We start from the raw sequence: 25,601 nt of genomic DNA on the forward strand, positions 1-25,601 counted from the left end.
TTATGAGGTTATGTTTTTTATGCTGTCATCAATGCAGTTTTTCAACAAAAAGGGCACGTATCTCTGGAGTTTTTAACATGATATCAAAGAGAAAAGAGGAAGCATTGAGTTGAATAAAGTGTGTGGTGAGTGCACGTCACAGACTGTAGGAGTCCTCAGGGATGGCACCCAGGAGTTCGTCCAGGTCATCTACACAACAAGATGACGACATTTTTAAGAGATGAAACATCCAAACATGGATGTTTTTGGAAGATGCTTGCCTGCGTCCCAGCCTGGATCGTGCTGGACACTTTGTATTTGAGCTTGTCCTCCACCTCCCTCCTCGTCCTCCTCGTCAAACACCAGCTGCATGCCAGACATGTGCTGCTGGGGGACACCGGGGGACAACGTCGTCGGCTCCTGGACGGAAGAAGACGTGTCACATTTCAACCTTTTTTTCCATAATAAGGACGCGTGCGACCCACCAGCACCAGCGGGGGGAGCGGGGTGACGGCCCCGTCGGGAGGGTAAATCCTGAGCAGGTTGTTGGGCGTCACGTTGAGGTAATGGTTGCGATGCGAGGGCGAGAACACGCTCACCTGTGAGAAAAGGCTCACTTGTTGTTGCCACGGCAACAGTACCTTAAAAGGTAATCAGGAGTCTCACTCGTTTCAGCAGCAGCACGGCGCCGACCTTAAGCTCTCCCAAGCGGTCCTCCAGGAGGCGGCGGTGCACTGTGCCCTGCATCTCGCCTTTCGCCAACACACAATAGGAATTTAAACATTAGCATGCTCACTTTTTAGCCAATGTTGCCACTGTACACCATCTCATATAGCGTGCGAAGGTGATGCGCACCTGTCGGATCTCTGAACACCGCCTTGGCGTCGGTGTGCGTGTGGTTGATGTTCTTCAGCAGCACCGCCATGTTCGGAACCTTGTTCTTGGCGAGCTGCTTCAGCGCGGCCTGTGAGGGGCGACGCCACAAGTCAAATAGCCGCAAAGAAGGACACTTGCCCCATCGGGCGGTGCGGGGGCGGGACCTTGCGGAGCACCATGACCACGCTGTAGGAGCTCAGGAAGCACGACGGGTTCCGCTCGTCCAAGCCCGTCTCGGCCTTCATCGCCGCCCAGGCACCGCCACTGAACTCCTCCTCCTCCGTCTGCGAGCTGTCAACCTTTCACATCGGGTTACATCACAGTCAAAAATGTAGCATAGGTAATATATGCTAACAATAGCAGGCTAACTTGTTTTAGCCAATTTTGACACTAACAGATAACATGTGTCAAGTACCAAACTATGTCTGAGGTGTATACCTGGAAAAATACCATAGCTAAAAAAGCTAGCATGCTAACAGTTAACATGTGTCAAGTAGCAAAATATGACTGAGGTGTATGCCTGAAAAGTACAGTAGCTAAAAAAGCTAGCATGCTAACAGTTAACAGGTATCAAGTACCCAAATATGACTTAGGTGTATACCTGAAAAAGTACTGTAGCTAAAAAAAGCTAGCATGCTAACAGTTAATCTGTGTCAAATACCAAAATATGACTGAAGTGTATGCCTGAAAAAGTACCATAGCTAAAAAAGCTAGCATGCTACCAGTTAATCTGTGTCAAGTAGCAAAATATGACTGAGGTGAATGACTGACCCAAAATACCGTAGCTAAAAAAAAGACAGCATGCTACCAGTTAATCTGCGTCAAGTACCAAAATATGACTGAGGTGTATGCCTAAAAAAGTACCATAGCTAAAAAAAGCTAGCATGCTAACAGTTAACATGTGTCAAGTAGCAAAATATGACTCCAGTGTATACCTGAAAAAGTACTGTAGCTAAAAAAAGCTAGCATGCTAACAGTTAATCTGTGTCAACTACCAAAATATGACTGAGGTGTATGCCTGACAAGAAATATTGTCGCTAAAAAAGCTAGCATGCTAACAGTTAACATGTATCAAGTACCAAAATATAACTTAGGTGTATGCCTGAAAAAGTACCGTAGCTAAAAAAAAATTAGCATGCTAACAGTTAATCTGTGTCAAATACCAAAATATGACTGAGGTGTATACCTGGACAAATACCGTAGCTAAAAAAGCTAGCATGCTAACAGTTAACATGTGTCAAGTAGCAAAATATGACTGAGGTGTATGCATGAAAAAGTACTGTAGCTAAAAAAGCTAGCATGCTAACAGTTAACAGGTATCAAGTACCAAAACATGACTGGGGCGTATGCCTGAAAAAGTACCGTAGCTAAAAAAAATAGCATGCTAACAGTTAATCTGTGTCAAATACCAAAATATGACTGAGGTGAATGCCTGACCCAAAATACTGTAGCTATAAAAAGCTAGCATGCTACCAGTTAATCTGTGTCAAGTACCAAAATATGACTGAGGTGTATGCCATACACCTTAGTCATAACTTAGTACTCATTTATCATTGTTGTATTCCATTTTATTGATTTTTTTTTTTTACTTAATGTGTTTTTAATTATATTTAATAAAAAAAATGATTACTTTATTTTATAATTGTAACTATTTTTCATGCTTTTAATTGAATAACTTTATATTGTTTTATGTGCAGCACTCTGGAAACAGTTTGTTAATGGTGATGTATAAATAAAGTGGATTTAGATTTACGTGACACATGCAAACAGTCAGCATGTGACGCGTGTCACACCGATTGAAAAATGAGGAACTCAGAATTCCACAGGCTTTTTTTATTTTACTGTATTGTGGCCTAAAATGCCTGAATTTGCGGGAATAAATTGCAATGTTTTGAGGCTTAATTTTTTTCATTAACATTGAAGAATTTTTTTTTTCATTCATTTATTTATTTATTTCAGGCAATGACATAAAAAAGTACAAAGTTGACAACACATAATAATATCAATTAATATAGTGCAAAAGGTAATGTATAGTATGTAATCAACTTGTGATTTGGTGTATTTTTGTCAATGTTTAAAGTGTTCCTTGTAACTTTAACCTAAAAAAGCACAGGATTTATTTACTTTATTTATTTTGAATGCATTACAAAAAAAATCCATCCGTCGTCATGTCTTTCATGATTGTGAACGATAGGCAAAATTTCAAAAGAAGTGCAGTTCCTTTAAATAACTTACTGCAAATTAATATTGCTTCCAAATATCAATTATCAGCCTCCTTGACTACTAATAATCAGCATCAATATTGGCTTTGAAAAAAAACCTGCATCTGTCGCTCTGTAGTAACAAAAGAATACCTTCTCATCCATAATAAAAGCGTCCATTACAAACACACACATACTTTGTGCGGCCACAGAAGCATCAGTGTCACATCAAGAGCCACAATAGACATGGCATTGTCTGATAAGTCCTCTGGATGGTCGACAAATAACAAACCCCCATGACGGATGGCCAGTGAAGGGCCAGTGTGCGGACATGACAGACAAAATAGCACCTGTCATAGTCGCGCGTGAAGCTAACTGCTGAAGACGTGAGATTTGACCAGGACCTAAACTATCATGTCTGCCAGCGTTCTCGTGAGGAGAACCTGAACGTTACTGTACAATGACAGCTTTATGCAGCAGCGCGAAGAAAGTGTGACGTCAGGCTCTCTGTAGCCTGCTTTTAATTGCATACATGGGAGTTACAGAGGTAAAAAGTCTCCAAACACAAGCACAGTCTCCAACAACACCAGAAATAGATGCTGGATTTGCTGCCAGTTGTTTTATAAATAAAAAGTGACTTGGAGAAATCTCTAGAAAAAAAAATTCTCAACAAACTACATTGCATAACAAGCAGCAACATTTGAAAAACAGCACTAAAAATATATTAATACTATAATTAATAACTTTTGTTTAAATGTTTAAATGTATACATTGTTTTGCCTTTTTAAAGAAAATGTATGCATTATAGCAAAAAATTGTGATGTCATATTGACCACGCCTCTACCATTACAGGTATCTTGGCAATCTAGGGGAAACCCTTAAAAAGTAAAAATATTTAGTGAAACCTCTATTCAGAAACTTAATTGGTTCTTGAACATGGTTTGTAAATGGAAAAGTTTGTATAGTGAAGAAAATGTCACCATAAGAAACAATCTTAATATGAATAATGCGTTCCAGCCTTGAGAAAAGTCCATATTTTAGTGAAGGTTTGTACACTTTGAACACAATATAAAGTGCTATACAGTACTGTATCAGTCATAACAAGGTGGTGATTAATCAACTTTTTCTTTAATAACAAGCTAAAACAACAACAAGCTTAACTTTCCTGTATGCGCTGCTCTGCCAACACACGTCTCTTTGGTGCCCTCACAAACAATCAGAAAGCACAAAAATCCTTAACGTCAACAACCCCATTGCTACAATAATAAACTTTAAAAAAAAGTAAAATCCACTTACAGTACATTGACATTGTCAAAGCGGGAGCTCACAAGCAAACAGAGAGGGAGGGCTCGTGTGTGTGCTCTTGGAAGATTTGCGGCTGAACGAGAGGTAGTCTTCTCCACCGCTATGAAATAAGTCCGCTTTGAAATCTTCCAGTAAAGTCAGTTCTCATCACAATTAAAAACTTCCTGTAGTACAAAGCCTGCTTTTTCAATCTCTTCAATACAAGCACGCACAAAATGAATGAATGAAGCATTCGTACACACTTTGTTCGCAGAGGCATATATGGCCCGATCGAAAAGTTTGTAAACAGAAATTGATTGAGACTTTTACTAGTAGATTGCACAGTACAGTACATATTCCGTACAATTGACCACTAAATGGTAACACCCGAATAAGTTTTTCAACTTGTTTAAGTCGGGGTCCACGTTAATCAATTCATGGAAAAGTTTGCAAATAGGAGGGGTTTGTAAATCGAGGTTCCACTGTATGTATGTATTTCACATGGTTTTCTGCATTTTTACAATTATTCTTTATAAAATGTGTTTTGTCTTCATATTTTGGGGTGTCTGAAAAAAATTAATTGGATTTACTTTATTTCTTAGGGGAAACATTGATTTGGTTATCAAACAATTTAAAGTACTGTACTACTAAAATATTTGGTAAATAAACTGGTAGTTCAAAAGTCACATTTGTGGTATCAATGAGTACATGAGTTAGTAGTATGTGAGATTATCATGAGGATTATTACATACGTGGTCTGGAAGGCGGGCCTTCACGCCGTGAGCGGGAGTTTGAGGAACAGACACGACAACCTCATCCAGACTTTGACCGTGTGGCTAAAAAAAAGAGGAATCAAACATCAATAGTTGTTTGGTGCGAGTGGAAGACAAGGAAGGACCACCTGCTCTGGAAGAAGTCCCGCGGGGCCCGGAAAGCGTCGCGTTCTGGGCTGGTGTGGCTCGGAGCGAGGCCTCTTCCTGAACACCTTGCTGGAGGCGGACACCAGCTGGACCAGGCGATTGGTGAGGACCGGCGTGCTGAGGGGGTGTGGGCTGAAGGCAGGGGACAGCGAAGAAACCGTTTCAAAGAGGCTGCGGGCCGGGGAGGGTCTCGGGGTGGCTGCGTGATGAGGCCTGTTGAAGGTCCTGGGAAGAGGGCTGGGGGAAGGCGAGGACACAGTGAGACCCGGGAAAACAGCAGGACTCTGCGGCAAGGCCGGGCGGGAGAAAGTTCCTGGGGTGTTCCACGCTGCCTGATGAGGCTTGTTGAGGGTCCTGGAAGGGTGGATGGGGCCAGGCGAGGACACAGTGAGACCCGGGAAAACTGTAGGACTCTGTGGAAGGACAGGGCGGTGGTACAGAGGGGCTACACTTGGACTAGATGTCGAGATTGGCATTCTTTGGGTCCCTCCAATGGTTAGAGGCCGCAGCGTTTGGACTATGGGGACTGGTGCCAAGGACCCCACTTGACGATCACACTCCTCCAAATCTGCCAGGTCTACATCCCAATCATCAAAGTCATCCTGGACCACGGGGGGATTCTGGTGCGCCCCCCAGCCCAGTGCCGAGTGGGGCTCAGGTGCATGTGAATTGGGGGGGCGAGCCTCGACGATGGAGGAGAGCTTCCTCAAACTCGGAGCAACAGTTTCTGAGGAGGCGCTTGATGCCGAGCAAGGACGGAGGGACGCTGGACTCGCTCTGCTTGGCTGGAGGTTTGTACCAGACTCTCTGAGGCCCTCAGAGAGGGCACACGGGGTGGTTGGGGGTCGGACAGCCCACTCTGACGCCAGCAGGTCCTGTTATACAAAGAAAAAACACGACGCAGTAAAGCACAGACTGCCAAAGTGTGAGGCACCACCCACTTTTGGGGGATTTATTTTTATCATCAGCGTGTATGCTAACTTTGAACGCTAAGACACAAGCATGCCATAAAAACAGTTTAAATATTTCTGAAACACACTGTATATACTGTATATGTATATTAATATAAACATAACATCAGTCAAAACTTTGAAAACTCATGTTTCAATACATTTTACACAACTTACTGATCTCTAAGGCTGAAACGACGATCGGTTACGTAAATACGTTGACGCCGTTTTTGTGCGTCGATGCGTCGCATATTTACGTCACACTACCGTCATGGCGGAGCGCAAAGCAGACGATGCGAGCGAGGGGAAAAAAGCACGCCAAAAGTCGTCAAAAGTGTGAGAGTATTTCAATAAACGGCCTAATAATGTTGTAGCGGCGAACAGCTGTCTCGTCAGCTGACGCGCGAGCTCGCAACCGTGGCTGCTGAGCAACCAGCCAAACCCCACTTAATAAAATTATATTTTTATCTTAGAGCACATCCGCATCCCTATTCACCTAGGCAACCCCAGGAAATGTATATAATTCGGCATTATTTCGGCCAGTCGGCTTATATGATCAGAACCGATCAGTTTACGTTCACGCGCAGGTATAACGCGGCGAACTGCCGTCTCATCTGCTGGTGCGCGAGCCCGGTAATTAGACCGCTGTGTCAAATCAAGGAGTACAAAAGACGCCAGCGCAGAGTGGAAAAAGGTTTAGTTCGTTACAGAAAACCCAGAGTTGTGCCAAAAGTGTACCAAAACCAATAGCTGAACGGACAGCCGGTAAGATTGCACTTTAGTTCTCTTTGTGGGTGTGGCGCACCTGTTGCGCTGGTGAGATGGGGGGTGCGGGGGGGGGGGGGGGGGGTGCATGTAGCGTGCTTAGTCTGGAGGCTAAATACACACGGTGTTTTGTGTAGCTGTTGTTTAGTAAGGAAGTGTTGATATTCTTTGCTTAGTTTGATAAATGTTGGAGCAGTTTGCTTCATCAGGAGGGTGAAGTCGCTCAACTTAAAGTGTTGGATCATTGGCTGCTGGTGAGGGCATAGAAAAAGGGGCATTTTCTACCAGTAGACAGCGTTTAAGATTGAGTGTTTCACTGCTAATTTAATAATACATTTATATTGAATATGGATTTTAAATATGTATCTAAATAGGTGGTTAATTGGTTAGGTATTTATGAATTTGCATATTGGGTTTTCTGTTGCATTTATCTATTGTGTTTCTGGGTTTAAATGTATTTTATATGTATCTTGGTGCCTTTATGTTGAGACAATTTATTTAAAATCTGTTTTAACTTAAAAGGGAAAAGATGTGTCCATTTTCTTGCACTTGTTTAATGGTTAAGAGTTTGATTGCCTAATTAATCATTGTAAATTATGGGATTGATAATTGATTGATTTTTTACAGCATGTTAATCTTGTGGTGTTTTGTCCTTAAAGGTTTTTCACCTACTAAAGAAGCTAAAGGCTACTAAAGAAGCTAAAGGCTACTAAAGGCTACTAAAGACAGCTAAAGAAACTAAAGTCTACTAACACTGCTAAAGACTGCTAAAAAGACTAAAGAAGAAAAAAGAAGCTGTTTCTTCGTTGGAAAAACTGTTGCAAACAAAAGGAAAATAAAAGGAAAAAGTAACTACGGTCTGGTCTTTTGAGTGAAATCCAGAAGCCACATTCAGCATTGGTACATCCCTTCAAGTGTGGGATAAGCACAGCGAAAAAAGCAAAACACTTGACAGTTGTTGTATGCACTGTGTCGAGCGGAAATGGCCTATCATAGCAGCACAACGGCGATGAACAAACATTTGAAAAGAAAACACCCGACAGCGTTCTTGCCATCACCAACAACTAGTCAATCATCCGCGTGAGTATACGTTGTCATCATTACACAAAAACATGAATGTGTCATTTGTATCTGCGTTATAAATTCATAAACTAAAACACCGTTTCGCTCTGAGAGGCGCGTACAACATTAACAGTTACATATACTATGTACAAACGAACAATTAACTTTCACTTTAATCATACTATCATTGTTGTGTTATTAAGCAAAATAAGCAATAATTTTACTTTTGTTGAAATGTTTACACTGTTACAGAATATTTCGTTTTGCACTTTTTTGTATTGGATGTTTATCTTTATTTCTGTACATTTTAAAGCAAAATAAGCAATACTTTTACTTTTGAAATGCTTATACTATTGCAGAATATTAAGATTTGCACTGGATGTTTACTTTTATATTTCCACATTAAAAAGCAAATAAGCTACTTTTAATTTTGTTAAATGTTAAAAGTTTTAAATGTTTACATTGTTACAGAATATTTTGTCATGTTGTTGTCAATGTTGACTGAGTGGCCATACTTTTTTTTGTAAATAAGTCATGCCTTTTGAAAAAACTGGCCTAAATTTATTTTTTCATCTTCATTTTAAATAAAAAAAATAATCGGTAAAAGGAAAAATAATCTATAGATTAATCGAAAAAATAATCTATAGATTAACCGATTAATTGAAAAAATAATCTATAGATTAATCGATATAAAAATAATCGTTAGCTGCAGCCTTACTGATCTCTAACTAGGAACTCAATGGATCAATGAATGAGTGAGTTAATAGTTCTATATCATGCTCAGGGTATACCATGCATGTATTTATGGCAGCCGGCCATGGATAAAAATGGACCGCAACGGATTGATTTTGCGTTACCCTCGTTCATTAACACATTATAATTGGACTGTGCTGTCCAGGTTGTACACTGCCCTTCGCCCGAGTGCAGCTAGGATAGGCTCCAGCCCCCCTGAGACCCTGAAAAGAACAAGCGGTAGGAAATGGATGGAAGGATGGAAGTGTGAATATAGCTTGTCATTACAACTCTACAGTAGATGGCATTGAAACTCTGCATTAAAGGGGAACATTATCACCAGACCTATGTAAGCGTCAATATATACCTTGATGTTGCAGAAAAAAGACCTTTTTTTTTTTAACCGATTTCCGAACTCTAAATGGGTGAATTTTGGCGAATTAAACGCCTTTCTATTATTCGCTCTCGGAGCGATGACGCCACAACGTGACGTCACATCGGGAAGCAATCCGCCATTTTCTCACTTTCGGCGGTGTGTTGTCGGAGGGTGTAACAACACGAACAGGGACGGATTCAAGTTGCACCAGTGGCCCAAAAATGCATGCGAAAGTGGCAAGAAATTGGACGAAATTTGTTCAAAATACGAGGGTGTGGGGAAAGCCGACGAAATGGTCAGTCGTTTGTTCCGCACACTTTACCGACGAAAGCTATGCTACGACAGAGATGGCAAGAATGTGTGGATATCCTGCGACACTCAAAGCAGATGCATTTCCAACGATAAAGTCAAAGAAATCTTCCGTCAGACCCCCATTGAATCTGCCGGAGTGTGTGAGCTATTCAGGGACAAAGGACCTCGGTAGCACGGCAAGCAATGGCGGCAGTTTGTTCCCGCAGACGAGTGAGCTAAACCCCCTGGATGTCTTGGCTCACACCGTCCCTTATGCCACCGAAGATGATCAAGAGAAGAATATCGACCCTCGCTTCCCTGGCCTGCTGACATCAACTCCAAAACTGGACAGATCAGCTTTCAGGAAAAGAGAGTGGATGAGGGTATGTCTACAGAATATATTAATTGATGAAAACTTTATTCATTACTCGCGGTTTTACGCAAATTATTATACATAAACTGTGTTTACCAATAATTTAGCTTAAAAACATTTATTTTTTTCAATCATTCGAGTACATTCGGGTAGTCTTGTGTAATGCAGTATTTTGTGTCTATTTAGGTATGGTTAACCTGAGTGCTGAAATCGTGGAAAAATATATGTTCTTAGCGCGCCTGAAATGTGGGCTGTCTGCACTCTCAAAGTGCATGTTGTTGCCAAATGTATTTCATATGCTGTAAACCTAGTTCATAGTTGTTAGTAATTATCTTATCAGACAGTGTTAAGCCGCTGAAATCCGAGTCTGAATCCGAGCTAATGTCGCTATACCTTGCTGTTTGTTTGTATTGGCATCACTGTGTGACGTCACAGGAAAATGGAAGGGTGTATATAATGATGGTTAAAATCAGGCACTTTGAAGCTTTCTTTTAGGGATATTGCGTGATGGGTAAAATTTTGAAAAAAAACTTCGAAAAATAAAATAAGCCACTGGGAAGTGATTTTTAATGGTTTTAACCCTTCTCACATTGTGATGTTTCCCTTTAAAGACTCGCACCTTAGGCCCCTTCAACACTAAGCCGGCTAAGGTTATCTAGGGTAAATCCCACCTAACCTTATCCTTGTCCACACACACACACAATGGTCGTTTAAGACCCCCCGCCCCTCCGTCTGCCGGCGCAACGCGACCTAGTACGCATGCGCAGAAAAACAGGTTCGGTGGCCACGGATGAAGCGCTGGCTGTCCAAAGTCGGGACCCGGGGTGGACCGCTCGCCTGTGCATCGGTTGGGGACATCTCTGCGCTGCTGACCCGTCTCCGCTCGGGATGGTCTCCTGCTGGCCCCGCTATGGACTGGACTCTCACTATTATGTTAGATCCACTATGGACTGGACTCTCACAATATTATGCTCGATTCACTTGACGTCCAGTGCACCGTTCGCCCTGGGGGGGGTCCCCATATCTGCGGTCCTCTCCAAGGTTTCTCATTGTCCCATTGGGTTGAGTTTTTTCTTGCCCTGATGTGGGATCTGAACCGAGGATGTCGTTGTGGCTTGTGCAGCCCTTTGAGACACTTGTGATTTCGGGCTATATAAATAAACATTGATTGATTGATTGATTGAGTTATCCTCTTCTCAATGAGCAGTGGGCGCAAAACTAGTGAAACATTCAACAGTTGGAACTAAGATTTCGAGAGTAGGTCCAAATTAAGGTCACTTGCAAGGCTGGTTAGTTTCGTTTTGAAATTTGACCAACAAGCCAAATATCTCCAAGGTGTAATGTGCGGTGGAAACATGGGTTAGTGCATGTGCCTCACAATACGAAGGTCCTGAGTTCAATCCCGGGCTCGGGATCTTTTTGTGTGGAGTTTGCATGTTCTCCCCGTGACTGCGTGGGTTCCCTCCGGGTACTCCGGCTTCCTCCCACCTCCAAAGACATGCACCTGGGGATAGGTTGATTGGCAACACTAAATTGGCCCTAGTGTGTGAATGTGAGTGTGAATGTTGTCTATCTGTGTTGGCCCTGTGATGAGGTGGCAACTTGTCCAGGGTGTACAATGCCTTCCGCCCGATTGTAGCTGAGATAGGCTCCAGCACCCCCCGCGACCCCGAAAGGGACAAGCGGTAGAAAATGGATGGATGCAATGTTTTAAAAGTGATGAACAGTTGGCAACTGAGTGTTAGCTTTTTACCTCATCGTCAAAGTCCTCACCAATGCTGAAAAGCCCACTTAATTTGCAGCTCTGTAAAACAGCCAAAATATACAATTAACACGTTTTCCCCTAAGCCTGTTTGACAAAAAAATAACATGTTATTCTTACTTGCGGGCGAAAAACACCGCTAACGTTAGCATGTTAGCTTCCACGGGACGCTAACGTTTTGCCCAAACTCGCTTACTTACCATGGCGGGCATGAGAATTCACCATCAGTGCGAACGGTCATTACAATCCAACAACACGTCTAAAGCCGTCCAATGACGATAACATTTGGTGTTGTCTCTTAAACGTGTGTTTTCTATCACTAAGTTGTCAGTGTTGCTGTAAGGACTCGCAGCTGCTTGATCCCGCGACTCACGTTCAAACGTGAAGACGTCATCACGTAATGACGCGTCACCACGGCAAATGCGGAAGTGGAGTAAAATAGCTTCGCCGCTCTCAATCTGTATTTATTTTTCACATATACAAAAGTCAGGTGTGTGTAACAACAAATAGCTGTACTTACTACTTTTTATTATATTTGTTAACAAGATTTGATAAATTGTATGTTGTCTCAACAACGCCACCTCTTGGCCATTTTTGCGGAAGGACACGTATCCGATGACACCACCACCTATTAATAACTTGTTCCGAATTTGCAGTGGGAAAGTTGTCGAATGTTCACCTCCCAAGCGCAAGATCGAGCATAAAACGAGGACAAAAAAGGTGTTTTAACGATGAAACTTTCGAGTTGAAATCAGCACTTCCACTGACAGGTGAGTTACACCTGAAGGCACCGTGCTGCCACGTGACCTGCCTGGGCACAGTTTAACCCAAAATATTGAAAGATCCATATTGGACTAAAAATACAAAAAAAAACTGTCTGGTGCCGCAAAAATGAAAAGCCTTTCATAAGTGTTATAATGAAGACAACGCAAGTCTAGCCTACTATCAAAATGACTATGTGTCGCAGGCTGAAGCAAATCTTTGTTGTCAGGAATGTTGAAATGTAATATTTATTCTACACGTTTTTACAACATTAGTAAATCAGAGGGTACTCAGAAGGTGAGATAACTCCTGGAAATGACTGGCTTTTAATGGCCAAATGTATAGATGTGTGTGTCCAAGTTAAAGGAAACGTCAGGCTGTCTTCTTATAATAGATTAATTACAATCTTTGGCAAGCTAGGTAATGTTTGCTGTGGTCTGGAACAACATGGCACACAAACAACTATCTGAAATGCAGCCAATATTACATACAGATAATGTGTCATGAGTAGAGATGTCCGATATTATCGGCCGATAAATGCTTTAAAATGTAATATCGGAAATTATCGGTATCGGTTTCAAAAAGTAAAGTTAACGACTTTTTAAAACGCCGCTGTACGGAGCGGTACATATCCGGTAAAACACGGACGTAGGGCGTAATTGCCAACCCTCCCAATTTTCCCGGGAGACTCCCGAATTTCAGTGACACTCCCGAAAACCTCCCGGGGCAACCATTCTCCCGATTTTCACCCGTACAACAATATTGAGGGCGTGCCTTAAAGGCACTGCCTTAAGCGTCCTCTACAACCTGTCGTCACTTTCGCTTTTCCTCCATACAACCAGCGTGCCGGTCCAGTCACATAATGTATGCGGCTTTTACACACACACTGATCAACAGCCATACAGGTCACACTGAGGGTGGCCGTATAAACAACTTTAACACTGTTACAAATATGCGCCACACTGTGAACCTACACCAAACAAGAATGACAAACACATTTCGGGAGAACATCCGCACCGTAACACATCATAAATACAACAGAACAAATACCCAGAACCCCTTGCAACACTAACTCTTCCGGGACGCTACAAAATACACCCTTGCTACCACCAAACCCCGGTATCGGTTAGTATCGGAATCGGTAATTAAGAGTTGGACAATATCGGAATATCGGATATCGGCAAAAAGCCATTATCGGACATCTCCAGTCCCTGACACAAGGCTGAAGCTTAGAGGTGACAGAGCTTTCGCCGTTGCTGCTCCCAAGCTCTGGAACGACCTGCCCCTGAGTGTTAGACAAGCCTCCTCTCTTCCTGTTTTTAAATCTCTCTTAAAAACATACTTTTATTCCATGGCTTTTAACACTGAGTGATATCCATCCTGCAATGGCGCCCCATAATACACCTGCTGTGATCCTGTTTTTATGTTTTTATTAATTCTATTTTAATTATTTATTTTTTTATCGTGTTCTGTTTGTGTTGTGTTGTGTTTTCTCGGTACTCGTTTTATCTTTTAACCTGCTCATTGTACAGCACTTTGGCTACCCCTGTGGTAAATTTTAAATGTGCTCTATAAATAAAGTTGATTTGATTTGATTTGATTTGATGATACATGCAAATATAAATTATATACAAAGAGGACTTAAAGGAAATGAAATGATCTCAAATATACCTACAAAAGAGGCATAATGATGCAATATGTACATACAGCTAACCTAAATAGCATGTTAGCATTGATTAGCTTGCAGTCATGCACTGACCAAATATGTCTGATTAGCACTCCACACAGTCAATAACATCAACAAAGCTCACCTTTGTGCATTCACTCACAGCATAAAACATTTGGTGGACAAAATGAGACAAAGAAGGAGTGGAATATTTTACAAACTGTTGAGTCACAGTCCACACGATTGTGATTTCAAGAACTGCCGAAATTAGTAGGACACCAAATACCTACTACCTACTCAGTGGCCTAGTGGTTAGAGTGTCCGCCCTGAGATCGGTAGGTTATGAGTTCAAACCCCGGCCGAGTCATACCAAAGACTATAAAAATGGGACCCATTACCTCCCTGATTGGCACTCAGCATCAAGGGTTGGAATTGGGGGTTAAATCACCAAAAATGATTCCCGGGCGCGGCACCGCTGCTGCTCACTGCTCCCTCACCTCCCAGGGGGTGAACAAGGGGATGGGTCAAATGCAGAGAATAATTTCGCCACACCTAGTGTGTGTGTGTGACAATCATTGGTGCTTTAACTTTTTAACTTTATACTCTCATCAGTGAAGCATACACACAAACATATTAAACAGTGGGCTTTCTAGTATTTGGGAAGGCTTGTGTCATGTTTTTCCTTGAACAAAAAACATACTAAAACAAAAAAAAGTTTCCCCCCCATCTTTTTCCATTTTCAATCATTTTTTAAAAATGCTCCAGGGAGCCAGTAGGGCGGCACCAAATTTTCCTCACTTAGAAAAAAAATCTAGCATTTTAACAATATAGGAAACAAATAACACAAATTATTAAGAATAAGATGCATTAATTAATATAAAAAGTATAAAAACAAAAATAAAATTTAGGACATAATAAAAATGAGTACAAAATTGTACTACCATACCAGGTGTGTGTACACTAAAATTACTACCTTTTAGATTAATGACTAGAGGTGCTTTTGTGTTTTTATAACGAAAGCTTTATTGGAGACTGAATTTTTGTAAGTTAATTTTTTTACATGAAATTATGCTGACAATTTCATTTAATAAAACGTGTGATAGAAATGTGTGTTAAAAAATGCAGGTTGTTAAAATTGTGTAAAAATTCAGTTCAGTTCAGTTTATTTTGAACATGCATGTGATACAATGTAATGCATCACATATTTCCAGTTGTTTAATTACAACACGTCCGAAAAAGAGTCGGAAGAAGCAGAGCTTATTTAATCCTACCCCTTTTCATATCATACCAATTTTATCCAACTTCCTTAATAAAAGAATAATAAATAAATATACCAAAATTCAGTGTATTAGAAAAAGCTTTCGTAATAAAAAAAAACACATAAGTTAACCTCATAAATGAACCCGAAAATTAAATCCACATTAGATAAATACAATTAAAAAATATATATTAAAAAAAATATACATTTCTATATTTTTATATGTATTTTTTTATTTTAGAAAAAATTAATACAAATGTTGTTAGGTTTCCTTTAACTCTAAACATTTTTTTTAGTCCAGTTGTGTTTGTGCAGAATGGCCAACGCTCAATTTGCATGTGCATAAAAGACGGCTCTCAAACGAACGGCTCACAACCGGGAATCGGTTGTCATAGTTCACTTGAAGACTCGACTCGTTCGCGAAAGTCCCGTCTCTGGAAGGAACATGGAAATAATGCTCCTTCTCTTTTGTGTGTGAAGTTCTGCCATGTCCAAGGACACGTTCCCTTTCACCGCCACCACACTGCGCTCCCTGAGGCTGGAGCAGGAGCTCCAGGACTGGGAGGATGCACGGCAGGCCTTGGCCCACAGGAGAGCCGTGAGCAGGGCCCCTCTGCCCAGAGCCCCCAGGCAGCCGCGCCTACAGGAGGTCCGAGCCCCTCCGCCTCAGGCCCGTTGCCGAGACCCGGCCGTCCACAACACGTTCATGTGCGGGGACATCAAGGGCGTGTACGCCGTTCTCAAAGACCCCGCCATGGTCAACGCCCTGATGGAGACGGTACATGAGGAGATGGTGTGGGCCCCGGAGATGGGTAGGACCTTACTCACGCTTCTCCTGTGCTGGTGACCCTCTCACCGCGCTGCTTCCTCCACCAGGCATGTGGACTATGAGTTCCAGGGTGAAGCAGACGTCCGCCTTGCGCCTGGCCGCCGGCGGGGGACACGTCGCCTGCGTGGAGGAGCTCCTGTTCCGCGGGGCCGAGGTGAACGCCGACCCAGGGGGCAGCACCGCACTCCATGATGCTTGCACAGGGGCCCACGCCGTCTGCGTGAAGCTGCTGCTCTCTCACGGAGCGGATCCTCAAGTGTTGGCTGCCGACGGCAACGCTCCTCTTCACCTGTGCACCTCACCTTTGTCACTCCAGTGAGCACACACTCCTGCTTGTGACGCACCTTAACATACGCTACAGTAGCTCCGCGTTACTTTTTGCCTCATTCCTGTGAGAATCCTGCGTGTGACTGAAGCATTAAGGAGTGGGGGTTGGTTCTTTTATCCAGGACGAGCTGCAGTGTGCTCAAACAACCACCAGGTAGCATCTGTGAGCAGATAATACTGTTGTGGAAGTCGCTTCCTAGCAGCTCCACTGTCAGACATGGCACAGGAGCCAAGCGTGCAGGTTTTAACAAACATAGGTTTTTAAACAAAGTTTTCTCCAGCAGAACGTGACCTTTCAGTAACGTCCGTATCCTCTCTCCCTCTCTGCTCCCGGCTGCTCACTGTTAAAGACAACATGATGATTAGATTACCACATACCACCTGTGAAATCTAATCACCCGCCAGCTGTGTCTTGCCGTCAGCACATGCCACGCCCCTATCCGATGGTGCTCCGCCGTCAACACCATCGACAGAGGCGGTGACCTTTGCTCCTGCAGGCGCGCTGATCACACTCCCCCTCCACATCATCTCTGTCTAACTTAAGTCTTCAGGTCAAAGAAACGCCATAGTAGCATTCTTCACTCACGCTTTACGTGAGGGATGAGACAAAAACTAATCTAGACCTAATGTAGGTTCACAAAGATGCCTCATCAGAGCCAGAGATTTTGTGCCTTTTGCACAAAATCCAGGATGTTGCCGTAACTGAAACTCGAGCCTCTTGCCATTTTTACACTCCGTAAAAGCAAGTCTGTCTTCAGGGGTTCTGGTTCTGTATGAACGACACAGGGACAGTTAGTACCAGATCTGTAACAGAGGGGGATGACACCTGTTCTGTAAAAAAGGTATTCTGCGGATCGATGCCAGGACGGGGACTGTAAAGAACAGTGATTGCGGTGTTATAACATGAAAGGAATATGGCAGTTTTCTTTGCAGGGTTCTGTGTAAAAAGACAGACACAAAATAAGGTTACAAAGTCAACCCGGCAATTTTCTGCTTTTGGAGATGAATCACTGTCACAGCAGGCAGAATAACACCTGTGTGATAGGGAATTTTATATCCTGTTATAGCACGTTCTGTGTAAAAACTTGCAGGTGGAAAAAATGCCAAAGAAACTGACCTTTTTTCACAAAATAAACTTTGCAATTTCTGCTTTTGGAGATCCGAGCCGTAACATAGGCGGGATGACAATTACTGTGCAAAAGGGTGTTGTGCAGATCAACGGCAGGACGGGGCTGTAAAGAACACATGATTGTGGAAAGGCGGTGTTAAAGCAACTATCCCGTTTTGCTGGGTTCTGTGTAAAAAGGGAGAGGCACAAAAAGACCACCTCTGCGCTGTTCTGAATAAATGGCACAAACACAAGGTGAGAGAACAAAGTAAACATGGAAGTTATTTCTCTTTGGAGATAAACAAACAGCCACAACAGGCAGGATGACGCCTGTGTGATAGGGGACTTTACAATGCAAGCCATATCCCCTTACAGGGGGTTTTGTGCAAAAGGTTAAGGCCGAAAAATGCTGGATCTTGCATGGCTCTAAAACTCCTACAGCCTGATACAGAATTGACTTGGCAATGTTCTGCCTCTGGAGGTCAGAGCCATAACATAGGTGGGATGACACCTGCTGTGTGAAAGGGTATTCTTCAGATCAATGCCAGGACGGGGATGTGAAGAACCCTCTGATTTCGAGGGTGCAGCTTGGAAGCAATACGGCAATACCCCTTTTTTTGTCTGGGTTTTGTGTGAAAAAGCAGAGGTAGACAAATGGGCAGTTGTGAACAAACGGTACAGACACAAAATGAGGGAAAACTTCAACCTGTCAATTTTCTCTGCCTCTGAAGATCACAACAGTCACAGGCAGGATGACACCTGCTGTGTAAAAGGGTATTCCTTACCATTGTTACAATATCCTATCTGGCTGAGTTTTGAGTCGCTTGGGAAACTTGTGAAGAAGGTGGAAAATGGCGAGCTGTGTGAAAGGAGCCCTTTCCTTGAGTTTAAACAGACATAACTGATGAATTTGTGCAATGTTGCCCTCCATACAGGTGTACAGAACTGCTTTTGGACAGCGATGCAGATGTCAACATGAGGACCAAAGATTCCAGGCTGACAGCGCTGCACGTGGCCGCCCTGCGGGGCCTTGAGGAGCACGTGGAGCTCCTGCTCGCCCGTGGAGCAGACATCCTGGCCACAAACCGGCAGGGGGAAACCCCACTGAACGCGGCGTGCTCTCGGGCCGAGAGGCCGTCCGAGGCGGGCCGCTACCTGCGCGTGGTCCAGAGTCTGCTGGACGCGGGTGCCGACCCGCAAACGGCGGGAAAGAAGCTGCACACGCCGCTGCACAACGCCTGTGACAACTGCTGCCCCAGGATTGCGGAGCTCCTGCTGCAGTGTGGAGCCAAGGTTAATGCGAGCAACTGTATAGGATACACGCCCATGGACTGCATCCTCCAGGTACAACATCATCACATGGTCCACCTTCAAGACATAGAAGTCATAGACACTGCTTGTCCTTCAAGGTGCTGGAAGACTACTTAGACCAGCAGCCTGAAGCTGTGGTACGCATCCTCCTCAACCATGGAGCCAAGCCCGTTTCAATAAAGGTTGGCAATGAAAATTCTGACTAATTACCGAGATAAATACTGCATAAGTATTGGTAATCACTGGTACTACAGTACATCCACTAGTCCAGAGAACTTAGCTTTCACATTTTTGCAAACAATGCAGTGTAACTGGGCTAACATACCATTTCGTAAACATCGAGGACAATACATTCTTCAACGATCATGACATACCTTTGTAAACATCAAGGGGAATTTTGAGTCTTGAACGCTTAAAGGGGAACATTATCACCAGACCTATGTAAGCATCAATATATACCTTGATGTTGGAGAAAAAAGACCATATATTTTTTTAACCGATTTCCGAACTCTAAATGGGTGAATTTTGGCGAAATAAACGCCTTTCTAATATTCGCTCTCGGAGCGATGACATCACAATGTGACGTCGCATCGGGAAGCAATCCGCCATTTTCTCAAACCGAGTCAAATCAGCTCTGTTATTTTCCGTTTTTTTCGACTGTTTTCCGTACCTTGGAGACATCATGCCTCGTGGGTGTGTTGTCGGAGGGTGTAACAACACGAACAGGGACGGATTCAAGTTGCACCAGTGGCCCAAAGATGCGAAAGTGGCAAGAAATTGGACGTTTGTTCCGCACACTTTACCGACGAAAGCTATGCTACGACAGAGATGGCAAGAATGTGTGGATATCCTGCGACACTCAAAGCAGATGCATTTCCAACGATAAAGTCAAACCCCCATTGAATCTGCCGGAGTGTGTGAGCAATTCAGGGACAAAGGACCTCGGTAGCACGGCAAGCAATGGCGGCAGTTTGTTCCCGCAGACGAGCGAGCTAAACCCCCTGGATGTCTTGGCTCACACCGTCCCGAAGATGATCAAGAGAAGAATATCGACCCTAGCTTCCCTGGCCTGCTGACATGAGTGTATGTCTACAGAATATATTAATTGATGAAAACTGGGCTGTCTGCACTCTCAAAGTGCATGTTGTTGCCAAATGTATTTCATATGCTGTAAACCTAGTTCGTAGTTGTTAGTTTCCTTTAATGCCAAACAAACACATACCAATCGTTGGTTAGAAGGCGATCGCCGAATTCGTCCTCGCTTTCTCCCGTGTCGCTGGCTGTCGTGTCGTTTTCGTCGGTTTCGCTTGCATACGGTTCAAACCGATATGGCTCAATAGCTTCAGTTTCTTCTTCAATTTGGTTTTCGCTACCTGCCTCCACACTACAACCATCCGTTTCAATACATTCGTAATCTGTTGAATCGCTTAAGCCGCTGAAATCCGAGTCTGAATCCGAGCTAATGTCGCTATAGCTTGCTCTTCTTTCCGCCATGTTTGTTTGTGTTGGCTTCACTATGTGATGTCACAGGAAAATGGACGGGTGGTTAAAATCAGGCACTTTGAAGCTTTTTTTTTTTAGGGATATTTCGTGATGGGTAAAATTTTGAAAAAAACTTAGAAAAATATAATAAGCCACTGGGAACTGATTTTTAATGGTTTTAACAATTCTGAAATTGTGATAATGTTCCCCTTTAAATGATCAAGCGTATATTTTCGTAAATAACCAAGTGTACGTGTTTTCGTCAAAATCCACTTGCCTTTGATTAACTTTGCCTAAACATTTTCGGAAACATTAAAAAAAATGCAGTCTGGCTGGTCTAAAGGGCAAACATCGAGGACAATTAAGTCTTAAGCGAACCTAGCTACGTTTTTCGGAAACGTCAAGGACAATTAAGTCTTCAACGAACATAACATACCGTATTTTTCGGACTATAAGTCGCAGTTTTTTTTCATAGTTTGGCCGGGGGTGCGACTTATACTCAGGAGCGACTTATGTGTGAAATTAACACATAACCGTAAAATATCAAATAATATTATTTAGCTCATTCACGGAAGAGACTAGACGTATAAGATTTAATCGGATTTAGCGATTAGGAGTGACAGATTGTTTGGTAAACGTATAGCATGTTCTATATGTTATAGCTTTTTGAATGACTCTTACCATAATATGTTACGTTAACATACCAGTTGGTTATTTATGCCTCATATAACGTACACTTATTCAGCCTGTTGTTCACTATTCTTCATTTATTTTAAATTGCCTTTCAAATGTCTAATCTTGGTGTTGGGTTTTATTAAATAAATTTCCCCCAAAAATGCGACTTATGTTTTTTTCCTTTATTATGCATTTTCGGCCGGTGTGACTTATACTCCGGAGCGACTTATACCCCGAAAAATACGGTACTTTTTTTGTAAACTTGGAGTTTTAAACGCTTAATATGTGAGCGATGTCTACAATTTTTCATGAACATTGAATCAAGTGTACGTTTTCTTCAACTTCCTCTAGTCTGACGAACTAAGCTTAAAAACATAGCTCGCGCATTTTCGGAAAAATTAAAGACAATGTAGTCTGTAATGTGATTAAAGTACATTTTTATAAACAGGACAATTTGGATTTAAAACGCTTAAACTAGCTATGTGCACAACTTTTCGTGAGCATAGAACCAAATGCACGTTTTCTTCAACTTCCACTACTCGTCTTTGACAAATTAGCTCACGCATTTTTGCAAACATCAAGGACAAGTTAGTGTTTAACGAACATTTGTAAACATTGAGGGCAATTTTGAGTCTTAAACACTTAAAAAGAGCAAGCGTATCTTTTCGTAAACATAGAACCAAGTGTACATGTTTTCGTAAAAATCCACTAGCCTTTGATGAACTTCGCCTACACATTTTTGGAAACATCAAAAACAATGCATTCTGGCTGGTCTAAAGTGCAATTTTGTAAACATCGAGGACAATTAAGTCTTAAGCGAAACTAGCGTACGTTTTTCGGAAACGTCAAGGACAATTAAGTCTTCAACGAACATAACATACTTTTTTGTAAACTTGGAGTTTTAAACGCATAATATATGAGCCATGTCTACAATTGTTCATGAACATTGAATCAAGTGTACGTTTTCTTCATCTTCCACTAGTCTTTGACGAACTAAGCTTAAAAACTTAGTGCACGCATTTTTGGAAACATTTAAGACAATGTAGTCTGTAATGTGATTAAAGTACATTTTTATAAACAGGACAATTTGGATTTAAAACGCTTAAACTTTTCGTGAGCATAGAACCAAATGCACGTTTTCTTCAACTTCCACTACTCGTCTTTGACAAACTTAGCTTACGCATTCTTGGAAACATCAAGGACAAATGAGTCTTTAACGAACATAACGTATGTTTTTGTAAACATTGGGGGCAATTTTGAGTCTTAAACACTTAAAAGAGCAAGCATATCTTTTCGTAAACATAGAACCAAGTGTACATATTTTCGTCAACATCTACTAATCTTTGACAAACAGATTGCACATTTTCGGAAACATTAAAAACAATGCAGTCTAAAGTACAAGTTTGTGAACATCGAAGACAATTTTAACTCTAACAAAACTAGTGTACGTTTTTGTTAACATCGAGGGCAATTTTGAGTTTTAAACTGTGAAACGAGCCATGCGTATAGCTTTTTGTGAACTTAGAACGAAGTGTACATGTTTTCTTCAACTTCCACTCGTCTTTGACAAACTTAGCTTAAAAACTTAGTTAATGCGTTTTCCGATAAAAAAAACAATGTAGTTTTTATTGTGTCTAACGTGCATTTTTGTAAATATAGAGGACAATTTTGAGTTTAAAACACTTAATGCGTACAACTTTTCGTGAACATAGAACCAAATGTACATGTTCATCAGAAGGCATAAGAAAAAGTATCTGCATTTGATTGTTTACATTTGATTATTAACAATCCAGGGAGGGTGTTAGTTTAGGGTTGTAGCTGCCTGGAGGTGAACTTTTATTGCGGTTTTGAAAGAGGATAGAGATGCCCTTTTTTTTATACCTATTGGGAGCGCATTCCACATTGATGTGGCATAAAATGAGAATGAGTTAAGACCTTTGTTAGTTCGGAATCTGGGTTTAACGTGGTTAGTTAACCACAACACCCTGGTGTTGTGGTTATGGCGGTCATTTACGTTAAGGAAGTAGTTTGACATGTACTTCGGTATCAGGGAGGTGTAGCGGATTTTATAGACTAGGCTCAGTGCAAGTTGTTTTACTCTGTCCTCCACCCTGAGCCAGCCCACTTTGGAGAAGTGGGTAGGAGTGAGGTGGGATCTGTGGTGGAGGTCTAGAAGTAATCTGACTAGCTTGTTCTGGGATGTTTGGAGTTTAGATTTGAGGGTTTTGGAAGTGCTAGGGTACCAGGAGGTGCATGCGTAATCGAAAAAGGGTTGAACAATAGTTCCCGCTAGAATCCTCATGGTGCTTTTGTTGACCAGAGAGGAGATTCTATAGAGAAATCGTGTTCGTTGGTTGACCTTTTTGATTACCTTGGTTGCCATTTTATCACAGGAAAGATAAGCCTCTAGAATGGAACCTATGTAGGTGACCTCATCTTTCCTGGTGATAACAATGTCACCCACTTTTATAGTGAAGTCATTGACTTTCTTAAGTTTGATGTGGGACCCAAATAGGATGGATTCCGTTTTACCCAAGTGTATGTGTTTTAGTCAACATTGAAGACTACAGTCTTTGACTAACTTAACTTTCGCATTTTTGTAAACATGAAGGACAATTTAGTCTTTAACGAACCTAACGTACGTTTTAACAATGAAAACTATTTTGAGTCCTGACCAAACCAAGTATGTGTTTTAGTCAACGTCGAAGACTACATTCTTTGACTAAACGTAGTGCATTTTTGGAAACATCAAAGACAATATAGTCTTTAATGAACCTAACGTTAATTATTCGAAGCATGAAGGACAATTTAGTCCTTAACGAATCTATTACACGTTTTAACAAACAATGAAGACAATTTGGACTCTTAAATGACCGAAGCGGTTTTCCTCCAAATCAATAACTGCAGTCTTTGACTAATTAGTTTGAGCATTTTTCAAGATCATTTTAAATCCACTGCGATCCTTTTCGTGCCAACAGGTTTTCAAGTAAGGCAACAACTTGAATGTCTACAGTCTTGTTGCATGAATATCCGTCTTTTCACAAACTCCTTATTATGTTTATTCTGTTGTACGTAGATGCTGAAACTGGGTGTCCTCTCTCCTGCCACCATGGAGGTGCTGCTCAACTCGTATCCGTCCCCCCCCCCGTGCGACTGGATGGACGACTGCGTGACCCAACAGATATACCAGGTGAGTCCCTCGTCCGATGTTGTGGCCACATCTTTTGACTCTTGTCCTTCATTATTTTTTCTCTCTCTGTTCCCCCTTAGCTACATCCGGACTTCTACGATTTGGTGCGTCAGCGCAGCGGTCAGCCTCGCTCCCTGCAGCACCTGTGTCGCTGTGCTTTGCGCGGACATTTTGGTGAGCTGTGCTACTCCAAAGTGAGTCGATTGGACATTCCTAGACGCTTGAAGGATTACCTGCTGCTGTGGAATGACGGCACACTCCACTGAACTCCGTTTCTGTGTCTACAAGAGGACTTAAACGAGACGATAACATGTTGATGTTGGTTTTTTCCCCTGCCTTTTTTTGATTCCATGCAAAAAAAAATTAAAATCTTACTCGATAAGCTGATTTGACAAGGGGAATGAGTTGTTTGCATTTCCTCTCGTTTATCACCATAGGTGTGGAAGTATTGTATACAACCATGATAATATACATGATCATTGTCATGGAAATTCATTGTATAAATATTCAATATTTTTGTTTCATCAAAGATCATTTTTTAACTTTGCCGTTCACTTTTTTCCTGAGCGAAATTAAATCCAAAATAGTTTGCCAACAATATATTGGCCATTCCACCCATTTGCTAACACTTACATCCCACAAAATAGAAAGTATAAAAGCTGAAAATTCACTTATATATTTGTATTGCTTTGATCTAATTGCACATTTCTTAAATACAATTTAAAAGATTAATTTAAACATTGATCATCATGTTAGCACATAATTGTTAGCACAATATTATGTTTGCACATTATTATGTTAGCACACCATTGTTAGCACAATATTATGTTTGCACATTATGTTAGCACGATATTTCATGAGATTTAAAAGTCATAAGAACAATCATAGTTATGCCATAAGAACAATGTCATAGTTATGACTTTTAAATCTCATAATTAATACTATTGTATCTCATAATTCCGACTTTTTTTTATCTTATAATCATGACTTTTAAGTGCGTTGAGAGAGAGAGAGCAAAAAACAGGCCAATGCAGTGAAGAGAAGCAATACAACATAAATCACATGAGAACTGTTACTTAAACTATCATTGTTTTTAGTCAAGAGATATTAAAATATACATTTTGCCACAACATGTAGGTGGATCTTGTCACGTTTTATTCCCCAATATTGACATGATTACATGCCTGTCTACGTAAAAATAATACATGTGGTGGTCCCATTAAGTTTGTTGGAGTAATAGCAATGTTTCTAAGAACCATTCCACTACAGTAAAACAAGTGTAAAATTTATTTGATCAAAAGGTAAAAATTAAGGCATAATATGAGATACACTTACAAGATAAAAAAATCATAATGATTTTCTAGATTTAAAAAAAGTTAAAAGTTTTAATCTCATAATGTTGACTTTGTTTGGAATTTTTAA

The 25,601-nt window shown here is 41.6% G+C and overlaps 2 protein-coding genes across 2 annotated transcripts; one reads left to right on the forward strand and one right to left on the reverse strand.

Moving 5' to 3' along the window:
• On the reverse strand, positions 1-11,962 carry hrob (homologous recombination factor with OB-fold). Its single transcript, XM_061981308.1, has 10 exons — positions 11,772-11,962; positions 11,563-11,613; positions 5,242-6,135; positions 5,093-5,176; positions 1,020-1,154; positions 835-943; positions 646-731; positions 465-578; positions 261-399; positions 1-189 (listed from the first exon to the last, which is right to left on the reverse strand). Exons 1-10 carry the CDS (start codon positions 11,781-11,783, stop codon positions 137-139), a joined length of 1,677 nt encoding a protein of 558 aa, XP_061837292.1. The 5' UTR covers positions 11,784-11,962; the 3' UTR covers positions 1-136.
• asb16 (ankyrin repeat and SOCS box containing 16) lies at positions 11,941-24,569 on the forward strand. The gene is made up of 7 exons (XM_061981309.1): positions 11,941-12,341; positions 15,738-16,069; positions 16,134-16,401; positions 18,457-18,865; positions 18,931-19,014; positions 24,066-24,179; positions 24,260-24,569. Exons 2-7 carry the CDS (start codon positions 15,745-15,747, stop codon positions 24,443-24,445), a joined length of 1,386 nt encoding a protein of 461 aa, XP_061837293.1. The 5' UTR covers positions 11,941-12,341; positions 15,738-15,744; the 3' UTR covers positions 24,446-24,569.
• The last annotated feature ends 1,032 nt before the right edge of the window (positions 24,570-25,601 follow it).

The sequence above is a fragment of the Nerophis lumbriciformis genome, linkage group LG24, assembly GCF_033978685.3.
Source record: "Nerophis lumbriciformis linkage group LG24, RoL_Nlum_v2.1, whole genome shotgun sequence".
Lineage (NCBI taxonomy): Eukaryota > Metazoa > Chordata > Actinopteri > Syngnathiformes > Syngnathidae > Nerophis > Nerophis lumbriciformis.